Source organism: Prionailurus bengalensis, chromosome E2, assembly GCF_016509475.1.
Source record: "Prionailurus bengalensis isolate Pbe53 chromosome E2, Fcat_Pben_1.1_paternal_pri, whole genome shotgun sequence".
NCBI classification, from domain to species: domain Eukaryota; kingdom Metazoa; phylum Chordata; class Mammalia; order Carnivora; family Felidae; genus Prionailurus; species Prionailurus bengalensis.
Genome location: NC_057352.1, coordinates 9,499,096 through 9,519,861, shown reverse-complemented (window position 1 = coordinate 9,519,861; position 20,766 = coordinate 9,499,096). Strand labels below are relative to the sequence as shown.

The 20,766-nt window shown below is 64.6% G+C and overlaps 1 protein-coding gene across 1 annotated transcript; it reads right to left on the bottom strand.

Moving 5' to 3' along the window:
* Window positions 1-1,161: 1,161 nt before the first annotated feature.
* On the bottom strand, window positions 1,162-19,746 carry LMTK3 (lemur tyrosine kinase 3). The gene is given in 19 exon segments (XM_043600397.1): window positions 1,162-1,692; window positions 4,414-4,551; window positions 4,936-5,040; window positions 5,043-5,070; window positions 6,333-6,751; window positions 9,386-10,064; window positions 10,066-10,329; window positions 10,331-11,778; window positions 11,781-11,896; window positions 12,450-12,599; window positions 12,756-12,877; window positions 12,963-13,047; window positions 13,507-13,655; window positions 14,001-14,088; window positions 16,417-16,535; window positions 17,010-17,086; window positions 17,609-17,759; window positions 18,015-18,148; window positions 19,075-19,746. Coding segments are annotated over 19 exon segments (4,365 nt in total). The 5' UTR covers window positions 19,151-19,746; the 3' UTR covers window positions 1,162-1,675.
* Between the last annotated feature and the right edge of the window lie 1,020 nt (window positions 19,747-20,766).

Genomic DNA, 20,766 nt, shown 5'->3' with positions numbered 1-20,766 from the left:
TCCTTCAGACCCAGGGGTCCTGCCCCCAGCCCCTCCTCCCTTATACCCAGGAGTCCGGGCCCCCAGCCCCTCCTCCCTCAGACCCAGGAATCAGGCCCCCAGCCCCTCCTCCCTCAGACCCGGGAGTCCGGGCCCCCAGCCCCTCCTCCCTCAGACCCAGGAGTCCTCACCCCCCAGCCCCTCTCCTCCCTCAGATCCTGGAGTCCTGCCCCCACGACCCTGTCAATCTTGGTGCCATCAGCCCTTGCCCTGGGCAGATGTGTCCTAAGATCAGTTTGAGCAACAACGCATCAACCCGCAGAGCCCCTGGGAAGAGGTTGGAACCCAGCCCCCTCCCCCCCTCCCTTTCTCCATCCCCCAGACTTACAAGTGACCCTAAGGCCTTCATCACCTTAACTCTTAAGCCAGGAGCCCACAGCCTCCCAGCTGGACCCCCACCCCTGGGCCCTTCCCTCGGGTCTCAAGTGAGTCCCTCAAATATGCCAATGGCTGCAGTAGGGAGGCGACAGGGGACAGGTTGAAGCCAGGAGATTAGAGACGCAAAGGCAGACCCCGGGGGGGGGGGCGGGGGGGGGGAGGCCGAATCAGTCCAAGAGCCCAGGAGAAACGGAGGAAAAGGAATCGGGGTAAACACAAAGGCAGAGAAAGACATAATAGAGACAGGCAGGCGACGGGGAGGCACAGAGGAGGAGAAAACAGTACAGTCGGAGAAACTCCAACAAACAGAATTAGGAAGAGGGGCCCAGCTGGAGAGACGGGAACGTCTCAGGGGAGGTGGGCGGCCACACGGAGACACAGGTAAACTGAGGCAAGGCCACGGTGGGCAGGGAGGTAGTGCCTGGCCTCGGAGGCTTCTGAGATGTGCGGCCAGGGGCCGTGTGGGTGCCGGCAGGTCGTTCCCGAGCACCCCCTCCCCAGCACCACCCCAGCCACCTTGTGTCAACGCGGCTCTTGTGTCACGCGGAGGCTGCCGCCCAGGTCAGTGCGGCCAGCACCAGGCAGAGCCGGGGGCCAGAGAAGCAAAGCCGCAGCCTCCCCACCGCAGGGCGCTTCCGCCTTCCTGGGCCTCGACATTCCCGTCTGTGAAGGGGGCGGGCGGAAGGCGCCTTCTCCCGGGCCCTCCCCCGCGCGCCCTGCCCCGAAAGACACACAGGCCCGCCGTTCCTCCAAAAGTTGTTTTTGTCTTTTTTAAATAATGTGAAAATGCCACGCGAAGGTTTGAACCAGAGGCCCCTCCAGGGGCCGGGCTGGGGGCAGGGTGGGGGGGAGGGGGAGGGGAGACGCAAGATGGGGGGGGGGGTCCAGGTCCCCGAAGCCTGCAGCCCCTCTCTGGGGCCAGGAGTGGGTGAGGAGGGGCCTCCGCTGTGCCGAGGGGCTCCAGGCCCGAAAGAGTTCAGTTCAGTTCCAAGAAAGGCGGCTCTCCAGGGAGGGGCGAGGGGCTGCCTGCCTCATTTGGCACCGAGGGGGTCGGGGGGCTCGGGGGAGCCGTCCGGGGGGCTAGGGGGCGGGGGGCCGGGGCCTCCCGTTTGGCACGTGGTGGGGGAGGGGGAGGGCCCAGCCTCAGGAGCCTCCCCGGAGGCGGCGTCTGCGGCGGTAGCAGTGGCTCCGTCGTCCACAGAGGAGTCTACCCTCAGCCCCTCTTCCGGGGGTGCGGGGGGGTGGGGCCTTCGGGGAGTCAGTTCTCCACGGGGCCTGAGGACGGAGGGAGTGGAGACCGAAAGCGAATTATCGGGCACACGGGCTCAAGGCTTCTGTCTCTCTCCGAGTGGAAAGCAAAATCCGCACTGGGTCCCATTTCTGTCCTTATGCCGGCCTCCTGGCTCCTCGGCTCCAAGTACAATCCTACCCCAGGGCCTTTGCATGGCTGTCCCTCCCCCCCCCCCCCATGCCCTTTCCTTATCCCTTCCCACATAAGGCAGACCCGCGCCTCGGAGGCCCTTCTGGGTCAAGCAGTCACCCCCCCTGGTGACCCCAACCCTCCCCCCAGTCATTCTATCTGGATCCCAGTCATCCTCTGCTAGCTTCCTGTCCGTCTGTTTGCCTCCCTAGAACGTAAGCTCTCCAGACAGCCCCAGCGCCCAGCACAGGGCCTGACGCAAAGCGCCTTCCCACCTAACTGTTGCACGGCCCCTCCTGTCCCCGCGGAAGCCCCCACCCATTCCACAGATCCGGCAAACCAAGGTCTGGGGCGGGGGGGGGGGGGGGGGGGGGGAGGTGGCGGCTCTCACCCAGGGCCACACAGGGGGCGCCCTCGCTCTCCACCCCGCAGTTCTTACCTGAGTGACCCGAGGGTCAAGCCGTGGCCCTCACTCCTGTCCCTGAGCCTCGGTTTCCCCTCTCTTTAAAAGGGGAGCATGACCCTCGTGTCCTTTTCGAAGGAGCGGAGAGACGCTGGGGCAGGTGGCATCACTCAGGGCACGCCGGTTAAGTAGGCAGAGCCACGAGCCACGCCGAGCACAGGGGGATGGGGAGGGGGGGGTCTGCGGGCGGGGGGAGGGGGAGGAAAGGGGGCCGGGCCTGGACCCCACACCGCGGCCTTGGGAAGGCCTTGGGAAACAGGTTCCTCCGCAGTGAAGGGACTTAGGGTTTCACACGACTGGGCCCTCCCTCCCCTCTCCCGGTGATTAAAGGTGAAGTCATCTTGGCATCCTGGCCCTGCTGGCCTCAGCCCTGACTCACCACTTGGCAGTGTCCCCATGTCTGGAACCCACCCCGCCCTGTCCCCATGAAGACCTCTGGGAGGAAGTGACATTTGAGGTGGCACCTGGAGTCTGCCCTCAGCCCCGTCCTTCCCGCCCCAAACCCTGTCTGTTCTCTCCTCTCCCGCCTGGACGCTCGCCCTGGCCTCCTGTCTAGCCTCCCAGCCTCCAGTCACCACCATGTGGCCCCGGGGGGGGGGGGCGGGGGGTGGTCTTCCTACACCAGCGGCTGCTGCTGCCCTTGCCCTGTTCACAGCTGGCCCAAGGCTCCCTAGTGCCTCCAGGACTTCCTCATTCACTGCAAGACTGGGGAGGGGGGGCACTCAGTGTCTCTGGGTTGGGTAGGGCGGAGTGGGGCTCATGTATCTTGCTCAGCATGGAATCAGTGCCCCCCCCCCCCCCGCCCGTGCCCAGCGCAGGACCTGTGCTTAGCAAATGCTCGGTGAACTTCGACTTCATTAAGCGCAGGGAGAGACCCCTGCTGCTTGACCAGGCTGTGCTGTGTGTGTGTGTGTGTGTGTGCGCGCGTGCGCGCGCGCGCGCGCGCGTGCGCGCGTAGGGTTAACCCATTGAATCCCGTCGAGAACCCTAAGAGTTAGAGCCTGTGATCGTCCCCATCCTACAGATGAGAAAACTGAGGCACAGAGGAGAGTGACTGCCTCTAGGTTATACAGCCGAGGAGTAGCAGGGCCAACAGCTGGACTCAGGCACGATCTAGGGGAGCAGGACTGTCACCCTCCCTGAAAGGGGAAGGTTGCACCTTCTACCTTCTCGCTCTCTCCTCTGGCAACACCTGCACCTGCCCAGAGCGGTGTGAGCTCGGCATCCAGGGCTATTCTCAGGAGCGGCAGCAGGGGGCGGCAGAGAGCCGGAGTCTGATCTCTCCAGACCCAGTTCGGACGGGAGAGACCATTGCTGTGCCCTCCTCTGTAAAATAGGCCTTAGCTTGGGGGCCGTCAGAAACTAAGGGTGTGGTGACCCTCTCCCAAGATGAGGGTGAGGATTAGCTCTTCGGCGTATGTGAAATACAGGAAAGGAACACTGACTCAGGGGTGTTTGGCTGGCTCAGTCGGTGGAACATAACTATGACTCTTGATCTCAGGGGTGGTGAGGTCGAGCCCCACGCTGGGTGAAGAGGTGACTTAAATAAATAAATTTTAAAATATAAAATAAATTAAAAAAAAAAAAAAGAAACTGACTCAGGGCAGGCAGCAGGGTTTGCATCCTGGCTCCGCATTCTTCTGTGCCTCGGTTTTCTCGTTTGTAAAATGGGGGTGAGACTAGAATCTACCCCATGTTCTCTCCGCTCCGGTTCAACTAAGCAGCTCTGAAACACACTGGTTTCCTCTCTCTCCTTGTCTGCTTCTGATCAACCCACGTCCCCAAGCGGATGTGGGATCAAGATCTGACAGGTGCCAGCCAAGAGACGGGGCAAAGAGGAGCAAGTCTGTGAAGGGATCCTTACAGAAGGGGAAACTGAGGCTCAGGGAAGGGGTGCGACTGCCCCAGCCCATCTGATGACCACTGCCTGGTCTGAGCTGGTACCAGAGTTGGGTGGGGTCTCAGGACCGAATAGCCAGGGTTGACTGCGAGGGGAGGAGAGAGACTGAGGGGAGAGAGGGAAATTCAGACATGGGGACGAGAAAGTGGGTAAACAGATGGGGAGAGAGGCCAGCAGAGGGAGGAGCAGGCCAGAGGGTCTGAAGCACTGTACCTGCGGGCCGGGCGTCGGGGGCCCGGGCGGGGGGCCCCGGGGTCTCCAGCGCAGGCGAGACGGAGAAGCGGGAGAAGCACAGGGGGGGGCCTGGCGGGGGGAGGAGGGGGAAATCCTCCGCCCATTCGAAACTGCCTCCTAGCAGCGGGGTGGGGGGGGGGGTAGGGAGAAGAGGAGAGGATGCGGTCAGACCCTCGGGCGCTCTTGGAGCCCCTCAACTTCAGCTCGAGTTCTCCAACCCAGCCGGGCCTCAGGCACCTGCCACCAGCAGTACGTCCCTGCGGCCCAGACTCAGCTCGGCCCCGCCCCAGCTCGGCCCCGCCCCAGCCCGGCCCCGCCTCCAGGTCCCGCCCCAGCTCGGCCCCGCCTCCAGGTCCCGCCCCAGATCGGCCCCGCCTCCAGGTCCCGCCCCAGATCGGCCCCGCCTCCAGGCCCCGCCCCAGCTCTGCCCCCTTCCAGGCCCCGCCCCAGCTCTGCCCCCTTCCAGGCCCCGCCCACTCCAGGTCCCACGCAGCCCCTCACCAAAGCCGCTGTCGTTGCTGGGAAACCCATCTCCGGGGGTGGCGGGGTGGGGAGGCGTCGGGGGCGCTGGGGGCGTTGACGGGTCCGTGTCCCCTCGGGGGGGCCCTGGACGCTCAGCTCGTTGGTTGGCGTCTCCTGTGGAGGTAGATTAGGGGAGGGGAGAGGGGGTGAACCGTCGCATCCCACCCACTGCATTCCCAAGGAGCAACAAAGCCTGCTAACATCTCTGGGGCTTCAGGTGTCCCAATTTACAGTCGCACCCACCCTTTTTGGAGGTGGCTGGAGCCCTACTCTGCCTTCAAAGCCTCAGGTCAGCCTTAACCCCCCCCCCTCCCCCCCGCCGGCCGGAGGCTCCTCCCCCGCCCACAGCTAAGCACCCCACCACGGGTATTCTCTCCTTAACGCAATGATTCCCTGGGAGCCCCCTAAACCAATATTGCCTCCATAAATGCTGCCTCGTCTCCATGACCCCTAACTACTTCCGACATCTCGGCCACAGGCGTCCAAGTTCGGGACCTTGCTCCGAACCCCTACCGTATCCTGCACACCCCGACCCTCCCTCGAGCCTCTAAGTCTCGCCCCCTGAAGTGGCCCCGCTCCAGCCCTCCGAGCCCCACCCTTCTCTTCTGAGGCCCAGGCCCACGCTCCTGACTCTCATCTCAGGACCGCAGCCCGGTGGGCCCCGCTCCAGGCTCACCCAGACCCATCCAGACCCAACTAGGCCCCAGTCCATAAGCGCCATCCCGCTCTTTTTTCTTTTCTCCAATATCCTCCCAGCCTTACAATTTTCAGGCCACCTCTCTAAGCCCCGCCCCGGTTCTCTAGCCCCGTCCGTCTCTGAACCCACCCCTCCTGGCTTAGTATCTCAACACTGCAAGCCGCCTCTCCTAAGCCCTACCTGCAGCCTCGCCACGGCCCGCCCCTCGTGGGTAAAATCCGCTTCATCCTGAGCCGGCCCCTTTGCCTCGACACTAGAGCGCGCGGGTGGACCACCCCAGACCCAAACTTCACTTGGCTCCGCCCCCGTCGCCCAGACCACGCCCCAATCGTCTCCGGGCCTTCTCCCTACAGCTTCTCCGGGCCCTGCCCTGACTACCAGGCATCTCCCCCGCCTTCCTTCTAGATCCCTTCTCACTCTCCAACCTCCCCCCCCAACCCCGGCCCTCCCGCGCTCTCCCCCATCACAGGCCTCCCCGCCCCCCTCATTCCAGGCCTCAACCCCGCCCTGGGCTGGGCCCATCCTCCGGGCTCCGCCCCATTCCCAGGCCCCCTCTCCACACCCAAGGCCTTACCCGGTCATCCAAGTCCAGCCCCGTTCCCCGGGCCTCTCTCTCCCCAGCCCCGCCCTCACCCCGATGGCCCCGCCCCCAGGCCCTGCCCTTCCCGGGGCCGCGCACCTGGTCGAAGAGGTAGACGGTCACGTCCCCGTGGAAGGAGACCATCTTGCGCTTCCTCTCCAGTTCGCTGTCCTCGGGCTCGTCGGCCCCGCGCGGAGACTTGAGCAGCCCCCGCAACGGGCGGGCCGCGTCCGCGTCGGCGCTGCTCACCACGACGGGCACCGGGGCTGCCCGCGCCCTCCCGGGGCCCCGCGGCCCCGCCGCCGCGCCCGCCGCCGCCGCCGCCTCCTCGTCCTCCTCCTCGTCCTCGTCCTCGTCCTCCCCGTCCTCCTCCGCCGGCCCCGGCGCCCCCGCCCCGCCGGCCTCCCCGCCAGCCGCCCCGGCGTCCGCGCCCTCCCACGGGGGTCGCCGCGGGCCCGGCCCCGGGAACGGCGTGAGCGTGAGCGGCGGCAGCGCCAGAGAGAGCCGCGAGAGCTTGGCTGCGAGGGGAGAGACCCGGTGAGCCGCTGCTCCCGGGGAAACTGAGGCATGCCCTCCTGCCTAGCTGTGTATCCTCAGGCAATCTCGGGCCACGCTAGGAGCCTCGGTTTCCCCTCTTGTGAACCAAAAGGCTGCGGCTCTGGGGCCTTTCTCCACGCCCTCCTCCAGGGGTTAACCCTCTCCTTGACTCCCCAGTCAGTGTTCACATCACACAGCCCCAACTTCGCTGCGCCTCCCACCAGGCCCAAGTGCCCTGGCCCTGTTGTCCTCTCCGGGCTCCTCCTGTCCACACCTCATTCTGACTCGGCCTCCATCCCGCCCCTTGGGCCACCCCTCCCCCCACCCCATTCCTCCCACCTCTGAGCCTTTGCATAGGCTGTTCCCTCTGCCCGGCACTTCCTTTTCTAATTCAAGTCCCATTCCTCCTCCAGCTCAGGCCGGGCTTTCAAGCCTTCAGAGCTCTCCCAGGAGGCCAGGCAAGGCTGTCCGCTCCGCACCCCATAGCACCAAGCACCGCTCCTTCCAAGCAGATTATCTCAGCATGTGACTATTTCTGCGGTGCTGTGATTCGTGCGCGCCTTGCCATAGAGCAGAGACTTGAATCGGGCTCATTCTGGCTGCGTCCCCAAGCACATAGAGGTACTCAGCCAATATCTGTGGGATCAATGAATGAATGTTCCCTGCTACGTGATGTTGACCAAGGTACTTTCCCTCTCTGGCCCTCAAGTACCAGACCAAAAAATTGGGGTGTCTAACCATCTCCATCCAGGTTTTTGCTCTGCCCTAAGACTCCCTGATCTCAGCCTGCTGGAAGGCAAGAACTTTTCGGGTCCCGGGTCACTTGCCGTGTGCCCCAGGGCAAGCAGATTCACCTCTCTGGGCCTCTGTCTCCGCACTGGTAAATGAACAGGGGCCACCCATTCGTCCATTAACGCAGAAGTAAATGATGTGACGGGCCCCGTGCGGGCAGTGGCGGGGATGAGAGGAGGGTCAGGGCAGAGCAGGGAGAAAGGCTGGACGTGAATCGGGTCACTCTCCACCCTCCGTGCCCTCCATTCGGCTTCACTGGCCTTTTGCTGTTCCCCGAGCATGCCAAGTCAGTGCCCATCTCGGTGCCCTCCACCCGAAGCACCCTTCCCCCAGATGTCCACCCAGCTTACTTCCTTCACATCTGCTCAAAAGTCACCTCCTTGAGGCCTTCCTTGACCATCCATCTCAGGGCGATGGGGTTGGGGGCTGTGAGGGAGCTCTCAAGGAGCTCTCAGGAAGGACAGGGTGATAGCCTTTGGAAATCAGGAAGGCTTCCCAGGGAAGGGGAAATTTGAGTGGGGTCTTGAAGGATGAGTAGGAGTTCGTGCAGTTTAAAAAAAAAAAAAAAGGCAAGCTATTCCCAGCATCTTCCCACCCAGCAACACCGTCCCCCACCGATCTTCTGAGGCGTCTTAGGTGCCCAGCTCCTGACATTTTCATGCTGTCTGGGGGGGGGAGGGGGGGTCTTTCCTGCCACAGCTGGTTGCAAATTGCCCACAACGATCTCAAGGAAGTCGTGTCATTCTAATACCGCGGGCTTCGAGGAAGGCAAAGTTCCGTGCCCAGCTCCTTCCCTGACCTTTCCCTCCCGATAAACAGGAAGCAGCCTCCTCCGGTAAACAGATGATAACCTTATCCCCAAGCGTGGCCGTGAGATTGCCACAGGGTCCCATCATGTATAACCTTCACAGCGCTATTTAAGGAAATCAGTCCTGCGGGTGATCCCGGCGGAACCACAGTCCCTTTGTTCATATCTAAACAGGGGCGGTTTCTCTTTCTCTTAAATCAGTCCCCCTCGGTGACCAAGCATTTTCTGCGTTCCTACCCCAACTCCCTTTCCAGAAAAGGCACGTCTATTGCTTTGAGGGCACCCGTAGCATGGTGGGGTGGGGGAGACAGGGCAGGGTGTGAAGCTCCCCGGGTCCCAGCTTTGGGCAGCTCAGGGCCCGGCACCCGGGATAGATGCCTCCCCTTGGTGGAAAGTTTAAACCAGGGAATCACACGCTGGCAACCCAGCGCGAGGATGGGCTTCGCTGGAATTGGTTTCGGCCATTACAACACCCGGGGCTCTGGTTTAAAAGGGAAAAGGGGCAGATTGGGCCACACCAGGTGGGCGTTCCCGAGGGGGAGCTGAGAAGGGGCCGCCTTTCGACCCCCCAGCTCCCACCCCACCTCTCCCAGACAACTCCTTCCACTCCCCCCCCCCCCACCATCCTGCCTGGCCCCCGTGGGCATCTGAGCTTGAGACCCCGGGGGCTAAGTGAATCGCAATAATAAAGCAGAGGAACTTAGGACTGGCGCTGAGCTAACGTCTTCAGGAGTCCTAACAGTTAAGCCTCCCGGCCCTATCAGGTGGACGCTATCCTCGTCATCCACTTTTGCAGGGAAACTGAGGCACAGAGAAGGAAGGTGGTTTGTCCAAGGCCGCAGGGCTACCGAGGGACTGGAGCCCGGGCGGCGTGGCTCCAAGGTCTGCTCCCATTATTGCCAGCCTGACCTGTCTGCCACCCAGGAGCCTGAGGGTCTCAGCCCCGTTGTACATCTTGGAAGGAGCCGGGCCTCGGCCCCCAACCTCGCTCCCCTGCTCCCAGCAGCCTCCTCACCTTTGATCTGCTCGCTGTTCCCCTGAGGAGGTCCCAAGTCCAAGAACAGTCGTGGCATCTCGGGGCCCTTCCTCTCGGGTTTGGGGGGGTCCCCGTCTGTGCTGGGTGCTGTGTCTCCGCCGGCCCTGCTGTCTGGGACCCCGGGCTCTCCCTCGGAGGCCACCTCCGGCCTGGCTCTCTGGGGCGCTGGCTCCGGCCTCCTCGGCTGTGCTTCCGGCGGTGGCGGCGGTGGCCTCGTGCTGTCTACCCATCCGGCCTTTGCGTCCGCGCCGCTTCCGAGGCCGCCGCCGGGGGCCGTCCCCATGCCCACTGGGGCTCGGCCCCCACTCCCGAGGTCCAGCCTCCCAACCCCGGGGGCTCTCGGTGCCCCCCCAGTCTCGGGGGCTCTCCTCTCGGTCCCGGGTTCCAGCACCCCGCTCCTGGGGGCTGGGCCAGTGGGGCCAGGGGCTGTCGCCCCGCCGTTCCGGGACAAGGCCACCGCGCCGGGCTCGGGGGCTCTCTCCAGCGAGGTCTCTGGGGCTGACACCCCACTCTCGGGCCCCTTCTCCCAGGGCCCTGGGGCTCTCCGAGGCCCAGTCTCCGGCAGCCTCTCCGTGTTCCTGGGCAGTCTCGGGCCCCCATTCTCTGACACCTTCTCCTCGATCTTTGGGGGTGTCAGGCCCCCATTCGCCAGCACTTTTCTCTTCTCTCTCGGGGGACCTCAGCTCCCCATTCTCCAGTACTTTCTCCTCCCTCCTTGGTGGTGTCACCTCCCCATTCTCCAGCACCTTCTCCAGCGCTTTCTCTTCTCTCTCGGGGGTCCCTGGGGCCCCGTTCTCCGCCACCTTCTCCTCGATGCCTGGGGCTCTCTGTCCCCCGTTCTCCGACACTGTCACCCCGTTCACGGGGAGGCTCGGGTCCTCGGTCGGGCTTGGGGCTTTCTTCCCGCTGCCCAGGGCTGTGGGGGTCCCTGCTCGGGCCCGGGGCTTTCTCTCTGTTCCCGGGACCTCTCCCCACCTTCCTGGGTCCCGTCTCGCGGGGGTTTGCCCCCTTCTCCCCCAGGAGGTTCCTTGTCACGTCCTCCCGCAGGGACATCAGCAGCTGCTCGGTGCTCACTTGAACTACGAAGGTCGGCTTCTCCCGGGTCCCCGGCAGCGGGAGGGGACCCGGGTCTGGGGGTGGCCGGGGCGCTCCCGGGTCGGGGGGCTCGGGGGGAGCCCGCGGTCGAGGGACCCCTTCCTCCTCGGCTGCCCCCCCGCCTGGGAAGGCTCCCTCGGGGGAAAAAGGGGTCTCGGTCTCGTAGCCGCTGTCCCCCGGCTTGGGGCCCGGAGACGACAGGCCTGAGCCGGGACTGGCCACGGCCGAGGGAGGGTCGGGGGACACGGCCGGGTCCGCGGGGGCCCGGGGAGGTGGCGGCGGGGGGGGGGGAGCGGGAGGTGGCCCCCGCCCGGGGTACTGGGGCGCCGCCGCCCCCATGAGGGGGTCCAGAAACTCGGGGGGGGCCGAAGCGGGGGGGGCCAGGGGCAAGTCGGCTAGGGAGCCCCGCTCTGCCCGCAGGGACGAGTCGTCCTCTGGGGGATGGGGGCAGCCAAGAGCGGGGTGGCCCCCCCAGCCCGCAACGGCATCCCCCCGCTCCAGAGGCAGGCAGGAGCAGGCCCCCTCCCGGCTGCACAGGGGACAGGGTAGGGGACCCCGGCGGCTGGGGCCACCCCCAAGGCTGCTGCTGTCCTCCCCCGGGGAGCTGCCCTCCTCCTCCTCCTCCTCCTCTTCTGCCCACGGGGCGGTACCCCGCTCCCCCAGCACCTCGGCAGGGTCTCCCGCCAGGGTCTCCCCGGCGCCTCGGCCCTCGGGGTCCCAGCCACTCAGGAGGAAGCTGCCTGATGCTGAGGACTGGGCCGGGAAGGGCCGAGCTGCAGGGAAGAGGGGGGACGCCCAGGTCTCGGACACCAGCTGGGGGACCTCGGAAGGGGCCTGGGAGGCCTGGGGGGCAGGCACTCCTGGGTCCAGGGGGTCCCAGTCATTGGGGAAGAGGGGCTCTGGGGGGGAGCCGTGCTCCTCCAGGCGAATGTAGTATTCGCTGCTCACAGAGGGGCTGCGGGCGCTGATGACGGGCAGCACGCTGGGCGTGGACAGCGCCTCATAGAAAGGGTTGGAGGGGTTGGCATGGGGCGCTGGGGGCGCGGACGCCGGCTGCCAGGGCGGCGCCCCCCCTCCCCGGCCGGCCCCCCGCCGCGCCTTCTCCCATAGGCACTCAAGGTTGAGGCCACGGCTGCTCTCAGTTACCGTGAGCACGTCATCGGGGTCGGCCCCAGGGAAGCCATCCAGAAGGGGGAACGGTGAGGAGAGGGTCCCCGGGCGGGGCGCGCTGTGCTGCGGGGGCCAGGGCCAAGGGAAGGGACCGTCTCGGGGTGGGGTGGGGGGGGCGGGGGCCGTGGGGGGCGCTCAGAGAGCAGGTAAGTGAGCTGCAGTTGGAGGTCAGAGGCCGAAGGGCGCTGGGCAGGTGGCCGCCAGCAGGACTGAAGGATGTCGTACCTGGGGGAGAGGGAAGGAGGCACAGGGGAGTGGGGAGGAGTCCCGGCGAGAGGGTGGAGGGCTCCCGGTGGGTGGGGAGGAAGGGCGGTGGGGGGGGCGCAGAGAGAGACTGGAGAAGAGGATTGAGATCTAGAGAGAGGGGGACAGAGACCCGGTGTGTGTGCGTGCGTGTGTGCGTGTGTGTGATAGAGATGGGGGTGCGACCAGAGGGGACAGAGAACCAGAAGAGGAGACAGCAGGGGGTGTGAGAAAGTGATAGGCGGCCTTCCTGTTTGGGCCGTGGGTCCTGGAATCCGAGCCAAGCAAACAGGAGTGCAGAAACTAGGCTTCAAGCACCAGCTCAGCCCCTGCCCGCCTCAGTTTCACCCCCTCCAAGCAGCAGATGCCGGCAAAAGGTGTGGGGGTGTCCCCGCTCCTCGGGTGGGGGTGTATGTAGCGAGTCACGAGTGAGACCGTGGGCGGTGTGCACGGAGGTGAGGGGCTCCGGGACATCGGGGGGGGGGGGCGGGGGGGAATGGGGGTTCATGGGCCCGGGGTCAGGCCCTGCCCTCACCAGTAGTCCCCATAGGGCAGCTTGAGCCTGGGCCGGGCCAGCTTGACGTGCTGCTGGCGGACCACGAAGGCGAGGACCTCCTCGTCTGACAGGTGGCGGTAGGGCTGGGCCCCAAACTCGAAGAGCTCCCACAGGGTCACCCCCAGGGACCTGCGGGGAGCCGAGGGCAGAGGGAGGTCAGAGCCCTGCCCAGCCCCGCCTGGCGGGGGGGTGGGGGGGGTTCCACAGCCCTAGCCCCCCCCCCCCCCGTGACCCTCCCACCCTCCTTGCCGCCCTCGGCTCCGCGCGGCCCGGGGGCCCCCTCACCAGATGTTGCTCTCGCGGCTCTGGTCCACCACCATGAAGGTCCCGTGCAGCTCCCCAAGGAGCTCGGGCGCCGCCCAGCGCAGCGGGATCCACAGGCGCTCGGGGGTCAGGTAGTAGTCCTCCTGGGGGGGCGGGCCGGGGCGGGGTCAGGCGTGGGGGAGGGGGGCGCGCCCCCCGCCCCCCGCCCCGATGGAGGGCAGCCCGCACCTTGTAGTTGCTGTGGGCTAGCCCGTAGTCTCCGATGCGCACGGTGAGGTCGGAGGTCAGTAGGCAGTTGCGCAGGGCCAGGTCGCTGGGGGCGGGGCCGGGACGGGAGGTGAGAAGGGGGGGAGCGCCTGGGCCAGACCGTCCGCCTCGCCCACACTCCGCCCCCTTTCCAGGCTCCGCCCCCTGCCGCTTTTCCTCCCACCTCTTCGCCTGACTCCGCCTCCTCTCCAGGGCCCCTCCCCTCTGACTCCTCCTTCTCCGATAGGACTCCTCCCCCTCAACTCTATGACTCCTCCCCTCCCGATACCGCCCCCTCTCCTCCTCTCACCCCTCCCCTCCATGGCTCCTCCCCCTGGCCTCTATGGTCCCGCCCCTCTCCTGACTCCTCCCCTCCGTAGCTCCTCCCCTCCCGACCCCACCACGCTTTCTCCGGTCGTTGAGCCCCTTCGCCCTGGCCCTCCCTCCCACCCCCGTAGCCTCCCCTCCTTCCCCTAAGTAGTACCCCTGCACACTCTTCCCCGCGGCTCCCCTCCCCGGCAGCCACCTGTGCACGTAGTTGTGGGAGTGGAGATGTGCCAGCCCGCGGGCGATCTCCAGGCCCATCCTCTGCAGTGTCCGCAGGTCCCGTGGGGGCAGCTCAGGGGACAGGCCCTCAGGGGGCCGCTGGGCCCGGAGGTAACGCTTCAGGTCCCCCTGGGAGGAAGGGGTGGGTGGAGTCAGTACCACCACCACCACCCCCTTCCAGGACCCCCACACATCCAGCCGATTCGAGGCGAGGAGGGGGGCGACCTCTGCACTCAGTGGGCGGCCCCTCTGAGCCTCAGTTTCCCCCGCTACTTAAGAGGGCCTAGCCACAGAACCCAGCTCGCATGCTAGTTGGCCGCAGGCCGTCTGAGGGAGTGCTCGTCTGCAGTAAGCCTTCAAGCCACACATGTTATTGGGAAAGATTCCTAGGACCCTAGGCTGGCTCGCAGCCCCCAGCGCGTCCAGACCCCCCCCCCCCCGCCTCCCCTCTGCCCACCCTCCGCAGACCCTCACCAGTTGACAGAACTCCATGATCAGCAGAAAGGGCAGTGTCTCCACACAGACGCCCAGGCACTGGAGGACGTTGGGGTGCTGCAGGCTCCTGGGGCCAGGGTGGGGAGGGGGCAGGGTCAGGAAACAGCCCCTTTCCGCCCACCGCCGACCTCTGTCCCACCCCAGCCTCCCATGAACCAACACATTGCTTCGACCTCTTTGGTCTCGGCTGCTTCACCTCGGGTCTCCGGCCACACACCCACACTCACACCCCCCTCCGCACGCACCCTCCTTCCCCAGGGGCCCATCTCAGGGCTGCCCCACTATCCCCCCAGCTCCCAGGCCAGACCCCCAGGTGCCTCCTGGCCCTCCTTCCTCTTCACCTTACCCTCCCCCCCCCCTCCCCCAGTCCCTTCCCCCAGCCCCTTCTCTGGTTTGATTCTCAGACGGGCCTCACCACCTTTGCAACGGGCTCGTCCCTCTGCCCGGCACATGCTTCCCCCAAGGCTTGCGGGACTGAGTCCTCCTAGACTGACTAGATCACCCCCTTTCCCGTGACCATCCATAGCCCCCTCTCTTGTCACGCGCTGCCTTCTTTCCTGGTGGCACTTGTCAGCCTCTGACATTTTCTTCTGAAAATTTCTTTCTTCCTTTGTTAATTGCCTCTCTCCTCCACTAGGGGGTGCGCTCCACTAGGACAAGACATTTGGGGGCTTTTTGTTCACGTGGCCGTGTCCCCAGTGCCTAGACAGGGGCTGCGTAACAAGGTGCGCAGTGAAGGGTTTGACCCCGCTACTCGGCCGGGGCGGGGGCCGGGGGGTGGGGGTGGGGGATGGTCCGCAGGGAGATTAAAACATTCCGGGCTTGCAGCCCAGGGCCTGGCTCCGGGTAGGTGTGTGCTGGGTTATTTTTCCACGGGGGTCTGGCGGGGAATCGGGAGACAAACGTGTTCATAGAGCGCCCGTGCCGGGGACTTGAAAAACGGCTGGAGGCCTGAATGCGAGGTTCAGGATGGCGGATGTTGACGCACGCGCAGACCTGCTAATCCAGGACAAGGCGGACCACTTCTGGGATCAAATCCACCCCCCACCCCCACCCCCGGAACCCTGCTGGGCAGGATAATTTTTCCCATCTAATCCAAGAGGAAATGGAGGCCCAGAGAGGGAAGCGACTCGCACAGGGTCCCACAGCTAGTAACGGTGGCTGAGCTGGGATTTGATCTCAGGACTCTGGCTCCCTCCGCCAACGTCTACAAAGGGCCGATGGACCCCGGAGCTGTCCCGTGTTGCCCTGCCCTCGCCAACTGAACCTTCCGTGAAGGCGGGAAGGTTCTAGATCCGAGCTGCCCAACAGGGGAGCCCCTGGCCACGTGCGGCTACGGAGCCCTTGGACATGTGTGGTGAGTGTAGCTGAGGAAATGAGTTTTTAACTTGATTTCATTTTATTTAAGATAAATGTAAACAGCCATATGTGGCTAGTGGTTGCCAGCATGGGTCTGGGGAGAGGCAGCCACACAAGCAAGCAAACGGAAGAAACCAATGACAAACTAGGATACGTGTTATGAAGGAAACGCATGAATCAACGTGAGGGATCATTGGGGGGGGGGGGGGGGCTCCTGATGTGGGAGTGTGTGTGTGTGTGTGTGTGTGTGTGTGAGGGAAGGTCTTTCTGACCAGAGACCTGAGGACGGGAAAAGAGCCCACCATCTGGGGCTGCGGGTGGGTGAGCCAGGAATGATATTCTAGACAGAGGGAACAGCAAAGCCAAAGGTCCTGAGGCAGGAAAGAGACTGTTATGGGAAAGGATCAGTAAGAGGTCAGGGCGGCTGGGGCAAGGGGGGCCAGGGGCTGGAAGGGGACAGGGGCAGGCCTTGCAAGGCCTGTGGGCTGTACAGAGGAGTGGGACTTTGTCCTGCAGGCAATAGGGAGCCATGAGAGGTTTAGAACATGAAGGTGATAAAGTCCAGTGTCTGAATCTCTCAGGGTACACCCCGCTTTTACAACTGTCTGATGAAGGGCCTCTGTATACGTATCCTTTCCATGACAGGGCAACTGCTACCTCGCAAAGCATTTATGTAGCAAATGTTTATCTAGTGCTTTTCTAGAAGCCCTTAGAGTGGAGGGGAGACCAAGCAAGGGCGGGTCAGACAGGGTCCTGCCTTTCCAGACCTAACCATACAGCAGGGGTGGGGGGGTGGCGCAACAGAGCTCCTCAAGGCCCCCCTGAGAATGTGTGGGCTTCCTGGACTCACTTTCTGGATGAAGATACTGAGGCTCAGAGAGGGCGATCCTGTCCGCCAAGTCGCACAGCCAGGAAGAAGTACCTCCGGGATTCAAGCCAGGTTTGACCCCGAGCCATACTCCGCCCACTCCCAAATGTTACCAGACCCATATCTGTGGGCCTCCCGGGCCCACGTCCCCAGAAAAGCCCCCAGTACCTGTATGGCTGTGCTTCCGAGATGAACTTGCGCTGCTCCAGGGGCCCCGCGCTGGCTCGGAGCTCCTTCACCACCACCTGGGCTGGGGTGTAGTCGGAGAAAATCTCTCCCAGGATCACCTGGTCAAGGGGGACCCGGGGGGTCAGTGCCTGCAGCTTCCCCAGCCCTGTCCCCAGGGCCGCCTCCAGCCCAGTGCCTGGCTCCAAGTGTCCCCCCCGCCCCCACCTCCGTTCCAGCCTCTCCCTTCAGATCCCACCACCCGTGTCCCCCATCAGACGCAGGGTGAGAGACTCACGGGCCCAGAGTCCGATGGATGCAGGGACGGATGGAAAGATGGACAGACGGACGCGTGGAGAGCCAGGTGGCGAGGCAGAGTGGTCAATGGAGTGAGGAGGGAGGCGCCGACTGACAGATGTGGGGGCGATGGGGTAGGTGGGAGCAGGTGAGAGGCGGACAGAGGTGAGGGCACTGGGTGGGCTGAGGGGCAGGGGACAGATGACAAGTGGTGGGAGCAGGGGGGATGGACACAGAACAGGAGCACAGCCCTGAATTGTACGGACCCCCCCCGGCCTCCCACCCCGAGCCCCACTCACCTTCCCAAACCAGCCACTCCCAATCTCTTGTAAGTAGCTGAGGTGTTGGCGGCTAAGGCCCAGGGGGGTGGTCATGTCTGGGGGGGGTGGGGTGCAAAAAGGGGAGCCCCCCTTAGTCTCTCTCCCCTCCTAAGTGCCACTGACACCCCTCCCCCAACTCAGAGTGGACCGAGGTCAAAGCAGATACCAATCTCTTTTCATTGGCTGCCCCAACATTCCTTGTTGGGAGCTCAGCGTCCTCATTGGCTGCCCACGAGCTCCCAGCATCCAATCAATCCTTCCCCTTGGCCTTTCAAGATCCTATGACATGGCTTCAGCCTGCCGTTGGCTGCCTCTGAGACTGAGATCTAGGCTGACCTCACCAGCGATGGCCCCACAAGAATCCCCACATCCGGCTTGGGGTTAATCGATGGCTTCCACCAAGATGATCTCTGACTCCCTGGAGGCTGCTTCCAAGATCCTGCGGCTCCCACCTCTGCCTTTCCCCTTGGCTGCCTGGGACCTCAGCTCCCTGGCCCCTGAGGGGAGACCCTCAGGGCTTTCCACCCTGTCCCCTGGGACCACGGGACCCCAGTCAAGGTGTGGAGAGCGGAGCGTACCTGAGTGTGAAGGCTGCGGCGCAGGCATCGGCAGGGAGACCTCAGCCAGCGGGAGAATGTAGACATCAGGCAGCGACTGTGAGGAGGAGGTCTCCTCCGCCGGGGGAGTGTACTCCCCGGAGCAGTCCTCCCCTTCAGGGTTCTCAAACTCCTGGGGCCGGGAGAGGTGAGGGGTGGGGAGAACACGGGGCTGAGACACGCCATCATCCTTCTGGTCAGGATGCCTTCCCATCTTTCTTAGAGCTGTCCCCCGATTTTCTTCCCAAGGCTCCGGTTCTTGCCGTAACTCCAGGCCAGAAGGTGCTCCCAGACTTACTGCCCCTCTCCCCCACCAACGACTGGGCCTGGGGGGACAAGGCCTCGCTGGGGTCTTCCTGCCCACGTGAATCCCCCGCATGCCCCTCACCTTGAAGCCGACATCACCCCGTTTGCAACACAGACAGGTGAGGAGGAGGAAGATGAAGGCCAGCAAGCCGGAGCAGGAAATGAGGACCACGGCGTAGGGAGGAGCCAGAGGGGCCCGGCCCAGGGCGAATCCATCTGTGGGCATCAGGGCTGGGCTGGGGTCCCGGCTTCAAGCCCCCAAGCTCCCAGCCTCCATGCCCCCCCCCCCACCTCCAGCCTGGCCAGCATTGACTACAACTCCCATAATGCTCCGCAACCAGGGGCTCCTTGGCAGAGGAGCCGGATGGCCCGGGGCATTGTGGGAGTTGTAGTTTGAGGCCTTCTCAGGTGGTTGGGTTGGGGGTGGGGTCCCTCCTCTAGCCCCAAGCTGGGACCCCCCCCCCCCCCGCCCCGCCGCCCCAATCACCTCACCGCAGGCTTGGATGAATTCCAGTGAGGACTGAGGGAAAGACGTCTAACAGTGGAGTCTGGAGCGCTCAGGATTTAAAATACGCTCCAGTCTCGTTACCCCCCTATTTGGGCAAGAAGATGACCCCCCAACTGCAGGCTGGGAGAAGATTCTTGTCCCACGCTGGAACCCCCTAGTTCCGGGCGTTGAGGCCTGTCTCTTCCAGGCACTCGCGGAGCGCACACATGTCCTCTGCCCCCAGCCCAAGCCCCTGAGAAGGGAACCCCGCCAGCCCTGGGTCTCCCCCAAAGCTAGAGCCAGCCTCCTATGCCGTGTCCCCCTTAGAAATGCCTCCCCGCTGCCCCCAATTCTCCCCAGCGGCCCCGTCCTCCCCGGCTCCCGGCACACACCTGCACACACACATGCGTGTGCACACACACATGTTGCCCAAACGGACCCCCTCCCCACCCAGCCCCCAGCCTTCCTCCCACAGGCCCTGCTGACGGACGCACCGTCCCCGCGGCTCCCCAGGCCCCGGCTCGGCTGCGGGGAGACGCGCAGGCAGGTGACGGAGCCGGAGCGCCGCGGACAGACCACCCCCCCCCCAACCCCGCCGGGCAGGCCGGGGTGGGGGTGGGGGCCGCCGGACAGCCGGATGGCCAGACAGACTCACCGGGGTGGGCCGGGGACGCCAGGCAGCCGGAGGCGGAGACGGCCGCGAGGAGGATGAGGGCGCCGGGGGCAGGCATCTTGTCGAGGATGGAAGGGAGGTGGAGGTGGTGGCGGCTGGGGAGGAGGGGGGGGCGGGCCCTCAGCCCCCAGCCATGGGGACCCGCGCGACCCTGGCCTCCCCCCGGCCCAGGAGAGGGGCAGGAGACGCAGGACAGGGGGAGGGAGGGGCTGCTTACTGGCTCAGGTACCCCCCTCCCCCTCTTTGAAGGGACAGACAGATGAAGGGATGGAGAGGCGGACAGAGGAGAGGAGCTGGGGAGCCGGGGTTGCTGGGGTGGGGGGGGAGAGGGTAGGATGGGGGGGGGGAAGAATGAGGGCCCCGCCCCGAGGGCAGCCAGGATTGGGGGAGCAGAGAGCCTGTCAGAGGAAGGGTGGGAGGAGGGAGGTTGGAGGGAGGATGGAGCGTCGTCATGGCAACTGGCTCCCCAGTTGCATTGGCTGCCAGGAGGGAGGGGAGGAGGAGGGACAGACAGGGACCAGCAGACCCTTGCGGGGGGCGCAGGGCCCACAGTGCCTGGCTGGGACACCGCCGGGACCGCCACCAGCACGGACACGTGTGCTCCACGCCAAGATGCAGCTGTCAGGCAGGTACACGCAGCCCACACATGCCTGCCACTCGTCGCAGAGACCCTCCTAGACAAGCACATCCCATACAAAGGTGGACAGCCATCGGCAGACGGGGACACGTACACGTCACACACAAAGACGCAGGGACGACGGGCTGCACGGGGAAGGCACAGGCAGGCCGGCCCCCGGCACAGATGCGCCCTGCCACACGGGAACAGCAGGGCATCGCCAAGACCCGCACGCGCCACCAAGTACGCCACAGACAAAGATCCACGCGGACGCCACGGTGACATGCCGAGGCACACGGCCACAACACACAGACGTCCCACAAACGGGCAACAAAGAACACCCGTAGACACCGGCGTCACGCACACAGACACACAGCCACGCACATCTCTCACGCACACACACACGCACACACACACAGACATCACTCTCCCAGAGACCCGTGGACACACAAATGCCGCACGCTAACATGGATGCACGTATCACACGCGCGAATACGCACAGACACGCAGCAGGTGCACGGAGGGACCTGTGTGTCCCAGGCACAAAAACGCACACCACACACATCCTCACAGCTACACAAAAGGGACACACAGCTCTCACACAGACCCACGTGGCACACACCCCGAAACACGCTGACAGTCGCAACTCGGACCCGGCTGGAGACACAACACATCCAAAGCATCACACAGGTATACAAAGCCACGCAAGTCCGGTCCATCATTCGCTGACGCCTCCGGACGCGTATCATAGCCCAACGTGCTCAGTCACACACACTTTCTGCATAAACGCACGGACACACAACGTGGGCACACATCAAATACAGGGTCGCCTCCCTGAACACGCGGACAGACTCATCACACATATACACACTGTATTTCACACAAGGTTACAAGGACACCTTACCCGGTCCTGTCCACACAGCACACACATAAACACACACTCGGACGCATAACGCGTACCAAGATGCAGACATGCGCTTACATATACACAGACGCGCACCTCACAGATACCCACGTCTCCTGTGAGGTTACGCAGCCATCACGTAGCCAGAGACACT